Source organism: Erythrolamprus reginae, chromosome 5, assembly GCF_031021105.1.
Source record: "Erythrolamprus reginae isolate rEryReg1 chromosome 5, rEryReg1.hap1, whole genome shotgun sequence".
NCBI lineage: Eukaryota > Metazoa > Chordata > Lepidosauria > Squamata > Dipsadidae > Erythrolamprus > Erythrolamprus reginae.
In genome coordinates, this window is record NC_091954.1 from 55,721,818 (window position 1) to 55,735,804 (window position 13,987).

General features: G+C 36.3%; 1 protein-coding gene across 2 annotated transcripts in view; it reads right to left on the minus strand.

Moving 5' to 3' along the window:
- ATRNL1 (attractin like 1) overlaps positions 1 to 13,987 on the minus strand; it is a 578,768-nt gene that overhangs the window by 412,631 nt on the left and 152,150 nt on the right. For both annotated transcript variants that reach the window (XM_070752642.1, XM_070752643.1), the window contains exons 18-20: positions 12,733 to 12,951; positions 3,833 to 3,970; positions 281 to 374 (exon numbers count right to left, since the gene is read on the minus strand). In XM_070752642.1, coding sequence (XP_070608743.1) covers positions 281 to 374; positions 3,833 to 3,970; positions 12,733 to 12,951 — 451 coding nt within the window. The remainder of the gene's footprint in view (positions 1 to 280; positions 375 to 3,832; positions 3,971 to 12,732; positions 12,952 to 13,987) is intronic.

Consider the following 13,987-nt stretch of genomic DNA (forward strand, 5'->3'; position numbering starts at 1 on the left):
TTAACATAAATAATTCTTAAAATTGAACTTTAATATATATTTTTACATCACAACAACAAAATATGTTTTATATATCCGCCCCGAGTCTGCGGAGAGGGGCGGCATACAAATCTAAATAATAAATAAATAAATAAATAAATAAATAAATAAATAAATGGAAAGCTATAGAGGAGCTCATTTAGCAGTTGCCTACAAATAGTGATAAAATTAAATTCAATGTATGAGCTATTCATAAACAGATTTAAATTAAGATTATATCATTTATATCACTTATACTTACAGTTGACACTGGTCTCCTTTGATTCCTTTGGTTGTGCAGAAGCATTTTCCTGTTTGCATGTGACAAATATTTGCATGGCCACTGCACGTGCAAGCTATAAAATCAGAAACCATTTAACAATTATATTACAATTTTTAATACAATACTTTATATATCTATACAGTATATCCAAAAAGGTGCAGCATTACACGATTATGATTTATGACCCTCCCTGCTGGCTTCCCACAGGCAAGATCAATGGCAAAGCTGGAAGGAAATTGAAAGTCACATTCACATAACGTCCTCGCTTAAAGACCCATGTGGTCCTTCTTTAGTTCCAGTCAAATTACCATCATTATATGAGGATATTTGTTGTCCAGGCACTAAGTTGTGTTTGTCTTTTCATGATGGAATAATAAAAGCCTTTTTATAATGACAATAACTGGGCTGGAATTTCCATCACTAAGCATTACAGCTGTAATGTATGATGTAATGTGACAGCACCATTTAGGGATAGCACCTCCAGCAGGTACTGGTTGCTGTCAAGTCATTATGCAAGGATATCATAATTTAAATCCCACCTTACAATTTTTAGGATATCCATTCCAACTTTCCATTCCAACTCTTATGTCATTTAAAAGAGAGAAAATAACTTTTTCCTGAACAGATTTGAAACCGGCAAACAATATCCTGATCATTTGCTGCTTCATCACCCGGCCAAGCTCACTCAGAGAACTGCCCACAGCAGCAATGTTGCACAGCAACTTCAATGTACCTCCTCTTTATAGTGCCAAGCTTAGAAACTAAAGGCTGTAGTTAGAAAAAGGCCAGAATAGCTTAAGATATTTTACAACTTAACTCACTGCAACAGATGTATGCAATCCACTAATCCCAATTCTTCATGCATCTACATTTTAAAACTGACAATGTTATTTATCTTTAACAATGTTATTAAAGGAAACATTCAACAGGAATAAATTATAAGTATTCAAGGATGTTCTATCTTTCTTCTAAAGTAACAGTAGCTACAGCTACCCACCCAAAAAACCCTATTAAACTATTAAGTATTTTCTATAAAATATACTTGAATTTTCATTCAACTTTGTTAACAAGATATATAGTACAAAAAGTTGTAATTTAAACTTAAAACTTAATATTTGACATTTGTTAACTACAATTAATATATACTAAATGAATTAAGTGGCACTGACATTAATTAATTATGACCTTTTTAAAACAAGGAGATAGGATGGGACAGGATATAAATCCCTGCAATAACTGTGAAAGAAGCAAAGCATCAAGGATTTAACTGAGAATTTGCCTTCTTTTAGCTAAAAAAACCTTGTTGCTTATACTAGAATTAATGTTCTGCTGTCACTTGCGAGCAGGAAAGTCATGCCTCTTTAGCACAAATATTCACTTTTCAACTCTTTTCTCTACTGACTGCCTGTTGTAACATAACCTCTTATTATTCTCAAGGCTGATGGGATATGCTGAGAGAGAATGCAGAAAAATAATGGAAAACCTATTGTATGAAGGAAGTATTCAGTAGACTTGGGCAGATGTATAATAAATATAATAACCGATAGTATGATGTCATTAACAATACAATAGTAGATGTACTTTAAAGAAAAACCCATGACATAGAAATTTAACAGTAATGCTAGGATTTCTTTTCCTGAGTTGTATCATAATGAACATCATTTAATCAGAGCAAGATAATTGAAAAAAACAATGCACGTGATGTCATATTTTATTTGTAGTCTTAAAGTTGGGATTCCTGTTATTTTATTGCCTATCTAATAAAGAGAACATTACCAGCAGTTCACTGAAAAGCAATAAAATGCTGAAATACAATTGATAAATAAACAATACAAAATGCCATGCGGAGATTATATAATTAAATATATACTGTATTTCCTCTTTGACAAAAGTATTCTGAATAACTAGGAGGGAAATTTACTATTTGTTTCAAATTCAAAAATTATTTAAGATTCATTTTCTGAAACATGATAGTGTTTTCAATATCAATAAATGATAATTATAAACAGTAATTTTTATAGAAAACTATATTATTAGTTAGGAGATCAGAGATCAAAACCAGGAAAGGGCAGCCATTCACATACACGCAACCACCCATCAGCTTCCGGCACATGAGAAGAATCGTGGCCAGGAGCAGTCCTGCATGGGAGCCACCAGCAGAAAGAAATCGTTCAGGAAGGAGAGCAGCTCATTGGGGAGACTCTAGCAAACGAGCGACGAGAGCAACGGGTAAGCGATATCGTCTCCCAAACAAGCTGCTCTCCTTACTGAGAGCTCCCAAAATTCCCCAGCCGTATGAGTGGGGAATTCTGGGAATTAAAGTCCGCCAGCCTTAAAGTTGCCAAGGTTGGAGAGCTCTGGTCTATAGGACATACTATAGGACATACTATTTAATCCCTCCACAGATCTGATATAATTTTTATCTCTAGAGATATAACCTTGTTGAAACAGAGATGGGATGAACATTTAAATCTGTACTTATGCTTTGGTTTTCCTGAAGAAAAAATGAACTTGTCCTTGAAAATTAATGTTTGTGAGAGTCTTTCATACAGTTTACTTTTAATCAATATTTTAGCTGGCAAGTTCTCACACATATCTCTAAGGAACTGAGAGCAGTTTGTAAATGTAAAAGTGCCTTTGGACTACAGCAAGTCAATGAAAAGCATTACATTGATCAATTTAATTTGGACCACTTTTAATACTCTAAAATTCTTCTACCAGCAAAATTATACATGCAAAGCATTTTCCTTAATACCTTAAAGAATTTTACTCCGGCTGGCAAAACTATCACTGAAAAATAGAGCTATAGATTAGAGGTTTCTCTATCTGTGCATTCTGATTTAAATTTTCAAGTTAAGATTATCTGATGAGTAAATACTCTAAGAATTTTAATCCTCTGCTTTTTCACTTACCATATATTATTTATCTTTCAATTATGTAATTTTAAATTTATCTGTTGGCTTATATAATCAAGCAATCATATAAATCATAATCACATTCTTTAGGATAGCCTCAGGATCTTCTTTCTATTTGAAGGACAAATACTTGTCTATCAGCCAATTTATTTGTTTGTTTGTTTGTTTGTTTGTTTGTTTGTATGCCGCCCCTCTCCGTGGACTTGGGGCGGCTCACAACAAACAAATTATACATAATAAAACAATTTGATTCACTTAATAATAATTAAAAGACTTAAAAGCTTTTAATAAAGCATAAGGTTCTGCAAAATAAAAATGTCATATTAAGGGAAATATTTCTGTCAATATTCCTCTTCAAGTTAATATGGAGAGGACAGAATGTGACATGATTCAAAATATGTATGAAAATGAGAGAAATGTTAAAATAGGTAAAGTTACATAAATGATGCAGTACCATCCAACAGAACTTTCCTTATTTCCTGTAGTCTTTATCAGAGCGTAGAAGCATCATCCAATTTTCAAATATCCATTTATTTAAACCAACTGTGCCAATTTAAATATTGGATACATCCATCACACTAGATTTTTGTGAACTTGAAAAACTTTTCAACATTACCTGTGCATTGTCCTCCATTTGTTGGATCTCCATAATAACCAGGCATGCATGTTTCACACTGTTTTCCTGTAGTTAGATTTTTGCATTGGTCACATACATTGCCATTAATGCAGGTGCTATGTCCATTACATTGGCAAGCTGCAATTAAAACAAAATAAATTTGTATGTACAAGTATGTATTTATATATGAGCATATAGATGAGGTCCCAATTGTCATCTTAAGGCTGGTGCTTTTGTCCTTGTGCTAGGGTGGTGTTCGCCCTAGCACAAGCACAAAAGCACCAGCCTGAAGATGACGAGTGGGACCTCATCGAAACATTGGCAGAAATCTCTGAAACATACACGGGAAGAAACCCGAATAAACGTCGCATAGACACTCAAAATATTACACGGGGTAAAACCCAAACTCAGAACAATCTACATACATATATCCGTGAAAATCTACGAAAACATATATATACTGTGTGTGTGTGTGTATACATATATATGTATATGAGTGTGTGTGTGTGTATGTATACACACACACACACACACACACACACTGTATACAGTGTTCCCTCGATTTTCGTGGATTCTATAGCACGGTTTTTCCTCCCCAATGACATCATATGTCATCGCCAAACTAATAATTTTTGCAAATAAATAACAAAAAAATAATTATCATTGTTAATAAATAATTATGTTTATAAATATCAGGATCACTAAGCTGAGTACCAATAATAATGGTGAGTAAATGGTTGTTAAGGGAATGGGAAATGGTAATTTACAGGTTTAAAGTGTTAAGGGACGGCTTGTGATACTGTCCATAGCCAAAAATGGTGTATTTGCTTCCGCATCTCTACTTCGCGGAAATTCGACTTTCGCGGGCGGTCTTGGAACGCATCCCCCGCGAAAATCGAGGGAACACTGTATATTGTAAAGACAAAAAAATAGTCATTCTTAAAAGGTACAGAACATTGTGATTAGCAACAACACATGAGTTTAGTAAACCGAATAAATAAAAAATTTAGAGTACTTGATGGAGAAGAATACAGGTAAACCTTAAAAAATTAGAATATCGTGCAAAAGTTCAGTTATTTCAGTAATGTAATGTAATATTCTAATTTTCTGAGATGGTGGATTTGGTGTTTTCATGAGCTGCACCCCACAATCATCACAATTATGACAAATCACGGCTTGAACGATCTTTCCTTGCATGTAATGAGTCTCTCTCGTTTATTACAGTTCACCTTTTAAGTTGCATTACTGAAATAAATGAACTTTTGCACAATATTCTATTTTTTTGAGTTTCACCTATATAAGAATTTAAATAATATATCACTTGCCTATGTGCAATCTAATTTCATTTATTAGGAACCTTGGATTCTGTTTTTTTTGTTGCAGAGAAAAGTATATATTGCAATCCAGTTACAGAGAGAAGACGTAATGAGACAGCTATGCTGCAAAATAACATAGTTCTTGGTCATATAACACCTTCAGATCAAGGGCTGGCCTTTGTACTCCAAATATCCACAGGAAGAGTAAAAAACTAATATAATTGGCCATTCACAGAAACAACTTAAACAACCACCGGTCTAACTCTTTGCCTATCATGGTACATTGCCTGGTGAAAACTGGAGATCTTATCAACAAGTACTTATTAATCAGCTGCCTCATCCTGCTATACTTGAGGAACAACAAATAATATCAATGTTTTTTATTCTGGGAAAAACCATTATATCCCAAAAGTCAACTTTCACTTCTTAGCCTTTCTGGCTTGATCATACCTGAGTGCCCTTATTACTTAACTACCCTGTTGCTGAATTACATGGATCATTATTCCTTGCTATCCACAATGCCCTGAACTAAAGTAGTATCTCTGCTTTGTGCATGCTTCTCTTTTGATAGTTATGAACATGTTTTGTCTCTTTTTCACACTCTATGTCCAAAATAAAATAAAGTGCTATAATACCAAGGTTGTGCTGATGGAAAAAACCTAAAGAATGCTTGTACTCATGAATCATGGCAGCTCCTTCAAACAATCTCAATTCTCAGGCACTGCCTTCTCAACTCTCTTTCATTTTAAGAGATCATTTGAAATTTTTCATACTGTGAGAGAAACTAGAGAAAAGTTTCTATTGAGGCTCAAAATCAATCAATACACACACACACGCATACATACATATAACAATAGCACTTAAGATTTATATAATGCTTTACAGCCCTCTCTAAGCAGTTTACATATTGCCCCCAACAATCTGGATTTTCATTTTACTGACCTTGAAAGATGGAAAGCTGAGTCAACCTATGCTTTGCTTTTGATATCAAGTTACTAATTTTCTGAGTTTCTGATTATGGCTATATTGCTGGGGCAATACTATGTATTAATACTGTGCAAACTGTAGGGAAAAGGTGCTCTGCAATTAACAGAAATGTGTAGACAGAAGCCGTTTTTAAATTATTAATGCAGCAACATAACATGAGCTATTATATAAATGCCAATTATTATGCTTATAGAAGAAAACATTATTTATAATGTGTGTCATTAGTAAAATAGTTTGAGTTTTCATACAAAATTGGGTTCCCAAGTATATTTTGACATTTTGCCACTAGGTAAAAAAAATGTACTGATGAGCTTTAGTAAGTGTACTGCAATTTTGTATATTGCTTATATCCAATTATCTATCTTAGAAATAAGTCTATAATAAATGAACCACGAAATCATTTTTATAGAAATATAACAACCTAAGGCATGATAATAAGGAATTAATAAATTAGCTCTGATCCAGTTGAATGATTTATATTAATTAAGAAAACCAAATAAATGTTTTGCAAACATGTGTGAACACTGAATTGATGAGTAAACATTTTAATTGATGACAAGATTTGGATAGAATAGAATAGAATAGAATTCTTTATTGCCCAAGTGTGATTAGACACAAAAGGAATTTGTCTTTGGTGCATATGCTCCCAGTGTACATAAAAGAAAAGATACATTTGTCAAGAATTATGAGGTACAACACTTAATGATTGTCAAAGGGTAGGAGTTGAAACAATTTATGTCCAGGATGCGAGGGGTCAGTAAATATTTTTATGGCCCTCTTTTTGACTTGTGTAGTATACAGGTCCTTAGTGGAAGGCAGGTTGGCAGTAATAGTTTTTCTGCAGTTCTGATTATCCTCTGAAGTCTCTGTCTAGCTTGCTGGGTTGCAGAAATAAATCAGACAGTTCTAAAGGTGCAGATGACAAATTCAGTAATTCCTCTGTAGAACTGTATCAGCAGCTCCTTGAGCAGTTTAAGTTTCCTGATTGGCGCCTTTATATTGTCCTTTTTTTATGACGTTTCTGATGTCAGGTGACCATTTTAGGTCTTGAGATATGATAGAACCTAGATATTTGAAGGTCTCTACTATTGATACTCTGTTGTCTAGTATTGTAAAAAATGGTAGAATGGGAGGATTTGTCCTAAAGTCTACCACCATTTCTACAGTTTTGAGTGTGTTCACTTACAGATTGTTCCATCTGCACCACGTGGCTAGTTGTTCAAGCTCTATTTGATTGGTATGCAAATTGCAGTGGCTCTAACAGAGGATCTGTGATAGTTTTCAAGTGCGACATCACTAGCCTTTCAAAGGTTTTCATAGCTACAGATGTTAGAGCAACTAGTCTGTTGTCATTCAGTTCCTTGATGGAGGGCTTCTTCGGCACTGGGATGATAGTGGAGCACTTAAAGCAAGAAGAAACATGGCATATCTCTAGTGATTTGCTGAAGATGGGGGCCAATTGGTCAGCACAGACTTTTAAGGGAGGAGTTATCTTGTCAGGAGCTGGTAATTTTTCCTGACCTCTCTCTGTGATTGATTGGTTGATTTGATTTCTATTATTTGATTTCTATGCCACCCTTCTCAAGGCAACTCAGATCTTGCACTTCCTTTTCTGTAATCACTAGGGGCTGTGAATCCAACAGAATGGGGTCAGTTGCAGGATATATATATATAAGAAATGGTTTTGATTACATGATATTTTACAATACATGAGAAATGGGGACTTTAGAACAGGGACAGTAGGCATGCTGGTGCACTTATGCAGGTCCCTTACAGACCTCTTAGAATGTAGTGAGGTCAACAGTAGACAGCTTAACCTCTTTAACTAAACGGTTAAAGTTTTGTCAGGTAATATATTCCAGGCATAGTCCAATATGTTACTGAAGTCTAATTTTTTACAATCACTTTTTGAGTGGTTTATATTAAGTTTGTATCTATTGCGAGTTCATGTATTGTTGCAGTTGAAGCTGAAGTAATCATTGACAGGTAGGACATTGTAGGATACAATTTTGTGTGCTACACGTAGGTCAGATGGAAGGCGGTGTGGTTCTTAATGTTCTAGGCCCAAAATTTCAAGCTTGGTGACATGAGATATTCTGTTGCAAAGGGAAGAGTGTAGTACTCATCTCATGAAATATCTCTGCACATTAATGTCTGATATGTAGTGTAGGATCCAGACAGATGAGCTGTATTTGAATATTGGTCTAGCAAATGTTTTATATGCTCTGGTTAGAAGTACAATATTATCAGATAAGAAGTTATGCAAGATTAGTTTAACCATTTTTAATGCCTTCTTAGCAAAGATGTTTTAGCGGACTCTGGCACGTAGATCAGTACAGATGAGTACTCCGAGGTCCTTTACTGAGTGAGGATCATCAACAAGATCGTGATAATCTAGTTTATATTTTGTGTTCTAATTATTTTTGCCAATGTATAAGAGTGAGCGTTTGTTGATTAAGATTTGAAGTTGCCACTTGTTTGACCATTCTGATATATAGTCAAGGTCTTTTTGAAGAGTAGTAGTAGTGTTGGTAGTGAAGTTTTACATCATCTGCGAAGAGGACACAGTTGCTTTTTATATTATCGAAAGGTCATTTATGTAAAGAATAAAGAAGGTTGGTCCCAAAATGCTGCCTTGAGAAATCTTGCTGTTAACATGTACAGGATTTGATAAAGCATTTCCTATTTTGACCACTTGTATGTTTAAGAGGACTGCAGTAATCCATTTGTGCAGAGATCCAGTAATGCGGTAAGATTTTATTTTTAGAAGTCATTTGTCGTGTACCACTGAGTCAAAGGCTATGCAGAAGTCTATGTAAATTGAGTCTATTTCTTTGCCTTGATCAAGCTGTGTAATCCATATGTTTCTACAGTGTAGAAGTTGCGGATTGGAGGATAATTTTTTTCTGAAACCAAATTGTTTGTGAAAAAGTAGGTTCTTTCTAGTCAAATATTTGGAAAATTCAAAATAATAATCCCATTGAACCTACAATATTTCTAACATTATCTTTCTCTTGCTTTTGTCACATAGATGTTCTTAGTTTCAATTAGAAAAGAACTTCTACTGAATATATATCAGTAGTTCTTTAAATACTGATTATTTGTTTTTCAGTGATTATATTTTACTACATTCCTATTATATACAGTTGAAATGGGTAAACTCAACAAGTAATTTTATTATATTTTATGCTTCACCTATAAAACAAATGATATTTCAATGATAGTATAATAAAAATAGGTTAATGTGATTAGTCTCATTGTTTTATATGAGCAGATGTTACATTCTTTCTTCAACTTGGAGAACAGCTAAATTTTTTTGAATCTATATTTGTTTATTTTTATTGAATTACTTCCTGTAATTCTGATTAATTAAAGATTGCTGTGTAATTTAATTAATGGTTACAATTTGAGAGCAGCTAACTATGGAGTTATTAGTCTTTCTGTTTATACAGCATCAAGTTCAGTATCAATTGAACAAAGTTAAATGAAACTAATTAATCAACAACATATATTTTTAAATAGTATTGCTAGTAACCATTCATATAAACCTACCAATGTGGAGGAAGACAAAGATCTTGCAATAAGGATTGCAAGTTTTTCTTGAAACATGTTTACTTTTGTCCTTCTGATTGTCAAGCCTTTTTACTAATCCTTTGTGTGGTGTTTTTAAAAATATTGTTAGGTAATTAAGAATTATAAGTTTAGCCGAATTTGAATAGTTTTTTAACAACAAGAAACACAAAAAAGACAGCATTTTACTGCTGTCATCCTAAGAATGGGGCTGATACAAGCATTCTTCCCAAAAATGGAAATATTTTCATTGGAACAAAAACATCTGTCTATTATTGAGAATAACTATTAAACTATGAAAAAATATTAAACATTGAGACCCACATATGTTCTGTAGGATACCTGCCAATTTCATTCACTTTTTAAAAGAAGTATTATGGTCTTAATTGATTTATAATATACTGTACAGAAGTGAGTACATCCCCTCACATTATGTAAATATTTAAGTATATCTTTTCAAGTGACAAAATTGAAGAAATTACTTGGTTATAATGTAAAGTAGTGGATATACAGCTTGTATAACAATGTAAATGTGGTTCCCCCACAACACACAGCCAATAATGTCTAAACTGCTGGCAACAAAAGTAAGTACACCCCTAAGTGATAATGTCCAAATGGGGCCCAAAATGTCAAAATTTTGTATGGACACCATTATTTTCCAGTACTGCATTAACCCTCTTGGGTATAGAGTTCACCAGAGCTTCACTGGTTGCCACTGGTGTCCTCTTCCACTCCTCCATCATGATATTACAAAGGTAGTGGATGTTAAGAGACCTTGCGTACGTCCACCTTCCATTTCAGAATGCCTCACAAATGCTCAATAGGGTTTAGATCAGGAGACAAGTTTGGCCAGTCTATCACCTTTACCCTGCCTTTAGCAAGGCAGTGGTCATTTTGTAGGTGTGGTGTGGTCGTTGTCATGTTAGAATACTGCCCTGTGGCACAGTCTCTGAAATAGGGAAGCATACTCTGCTTCAGTATGTCACAATACATGTTGGCATTCATGGTTCCCTCAATGAACTGCCAGTGCCAGCAGCAGTCACGCAGCCCCAGAGCATGACATTCCCACCACCACCACCCTTGACTGCAAGCAAGACACACCTGTCTTTGTACTCCTCACCCGGTTGGCGTCACACATACTTGACACAATTTGAATCAAATAAGTTTATCTATGGTCTCATCGGACCACAGGACATGGTTCCAGAAATCCATGTTCTTCGTCTGCTTGCCTGCAGCAAACCATTTGCAGGCTTTCTTGTGCATCATCTTTAAAAGGAAGCTTCCTTCTGGGACAACAGCCCTGCAGACCAATTTGATGCAGCATGTGGCATATGATCTGAGCAATGATAGGCTTAACACACTCCTCCCCCATCCCTTCAACCTCTGCAGCAATACTGGCAGCACTCATACGTCTATTTCCCAAAGCCAACCTCTGGATATAACGCTGAGCATGGATACTCAACTTCTGGTGAGGCCTGTTCTGGGTGGAATCTGTCCTGTTAAACTGCTGTATGGTCTTGGCCACTGGGCTGCAGCTCAGTTTCAAGGCCTTGGCAATAGGCCATCTTTAGGTAGAGCAACAATTTGTTTTTTCAGATCCTCAGAGAGTTCATTGCCATGAGGTGCCATGTTGAACTTCCAGTGACCAGCATGAGAGAGTGAGAGTGAGAACACCAAATTTAACAAACCTCCTTCCATTTCACTCTTGGATCTTGTGTCACTAACAAGTCACATAACACCAGGTAGGGAAAATGACTACTTGAGCCCCATTTCGACATTATCACTTAGGGCTGTACTCACTTTTGTTGCCAGCAGTTTAGACATTAATGGCTGTGTGTTGTGTTATATTGAGGGGACAGCACATTTACACTGTTATACAAGCTGTATACTCAGTACTTTATATTGTAGCAAAGTGTCATTTCATCAGTGTTGGCACATGAAAAGATGTACTTAAATACACTGCTCAAAAAATAAAGGGAACACTTAAACTACACAATATAACTCCAAGTAAATCAAACGTCCGTGAAATCAAACTGTCCATTTAGGAAGCAACAATGATTGACAATCAATTTCACATGCTGTTGTGCACATTCAACTTTGTACAGAACAAAGTATTCAATGAGAATACTTCCTTCATTCAGATCTAGGATGCGTTATTTGAGTGTTCCCTTTACTTTTTTGAGCAGTATATTTACAAAATGTGAGAGGGTTTACTCACTTCTCTGACATACTGTATATGGTTGCATTGATAGCAAACTAAATATTTTATAAAGAGTACATGTTACCTTAAAAGTAAATATATAACTGAATTAAATGTTCAGGGTACATACTGTCCCAAATGCTACAGTGAAATTGAATTGCAACCAAATGGTTACTCTCTTAAGAGCTCAGCTAAATGTGGTACTTGTTACATATCAGAACGCTAAAAACCCATTCTTCATTTTGTAAAACTGCCAGATGATCTCTAGAATAACTAGATTAGCATGGTGGAACATTTTGAAGTTCCCCAGAATGTTTAGCATGGTGGGACATTTTGAAGTTCCCCAGAATGGACTGATTTATATAAGCTTTGCTTCTACTATAAACTTGTCAAGATATAAAGCTCTAAAATCTCTATGCATATGTATTACTAGCCTAGTATTTAAAGAAAACTCCAGACAGAATATTTATGTCCTAGCTTTAGACATTAAAAAAACATTCAGGTTTTAAAAACATTTTTGCACTATTTCTGTCTTGAATCGAAACTACACTTTGATTCATTTTACATAACATTACATAATAGCATACACGTTCAGCAAACTTTAAATTTGACATAGTTTTTAAAAGTAGATAACAAAAATAACTGAAGAACATTTTATGGATCAAGGTCTACATTTGAAAAACTTTTTTAATGTATTAATTAACTACCCAACACAATATTTATGTTTCCCATATCCTAATCCAAAATGTATCCCATTTTTGGAAGCAAACAATTAGCTTGCCATAATTGCCATGATAAAAGCATTAACAATAACAAATTCATCATACCTGGGCATTGGATAAAAGACCATTCATAATTTTTTTCTTTAGTACAAAGATTGTTGTCAATAACTATTTCAGTAGAATGCGTCCCACTGAACTTCACTGGACCCCTTGCCGAGCCTTCTACACAATGGCCTTTGCCTGTATTACTGGGATCATTGCACCATCCACATCCTGGATGTTCCAGACACTGACTGCAAGTCCTCAACCCCGAACAGTTTTGAGCTGTAAATACACAGGATAAAAAACAATCAGTAAAAGTTGAATATGCATAAGAGACAGTGGACAGTTTAAGGATAAAGTTTTGGGGGTTTGGTGACAAAAACCACAGAGTCAGGTAGTGAGTTCCAGGCATTAACCACTCTGTTGCTAAACTTATATTTTCTACAGTCAAGTTTGGGACGGTTCACTTTGAGTTTGTATCTGTTGTGTGCTCGCGTATTATTATGGTTGATGCTGAAGTAACATTTAATGTAAAGTTGGGTATCATCAGTGTAGATAGATGATAAACCATGTAGCTGTTTAATAAAGCCCTGAGAAGCTTAGGGCTCAAACTACAGTGGTACCTTAAGATACGAACTTAATTGGTGCCGGGAGGAGGTTCATAAGGTTAAAAGTTCGTAAGACGAAACATTGTTTCCCATAGGAATCAATGGAAAAGCAATTAATGCGTGCAAGCCCAAAACTCAGAAACCGGGAAGCCGGCCGCCACCACCAAAGGAGGCTTGAGCCTCCCTTTGCCCCATGCTGCTTCGCCCTACCTGTTGTCCTGGGTGAAGTGCTGGGGGGAGGGAGTCAGGAAGGTCCTCCTGCTCCCCTCCCCAGCCAAACACACAAAGACAGGCAGGGTGGAGCAGCGTGGAGCAAAGGGAGGCTGAAACCGCCGGCGGCTTCAGCTTCCCATTGCTCCGCGGGAGCGGCAGACCACCTTTGTATTTTTGGCTGGGGGGGGAAAGCAGGAGGCGCAGGATTGGGCCGGCGGCGCGCGCGCCGCGAGGTAGGTCAGCATCCTGGGCGGCTGGGCGGCGGGCAAGGAGGCGCGGCCGAGCGGACCTGGCTCCGGCTCCGGCTAGACCTCCAGCGAGGATGGGGCGGGCAGTGGGCGTGGCGGCAGCGGTAGCGGTGAGGGTGCGTCCGATTCGGGGCTGGCGGCCCCCGACGCAGTGGGGAACATCGGCGCGGGAGGCAGGAGAGGACCGGGCGACTGGAGCAGCAGCGCGGCTTCTTTTTGCCTGGGAGGGAAGGTGAAATGCCGGCGGCT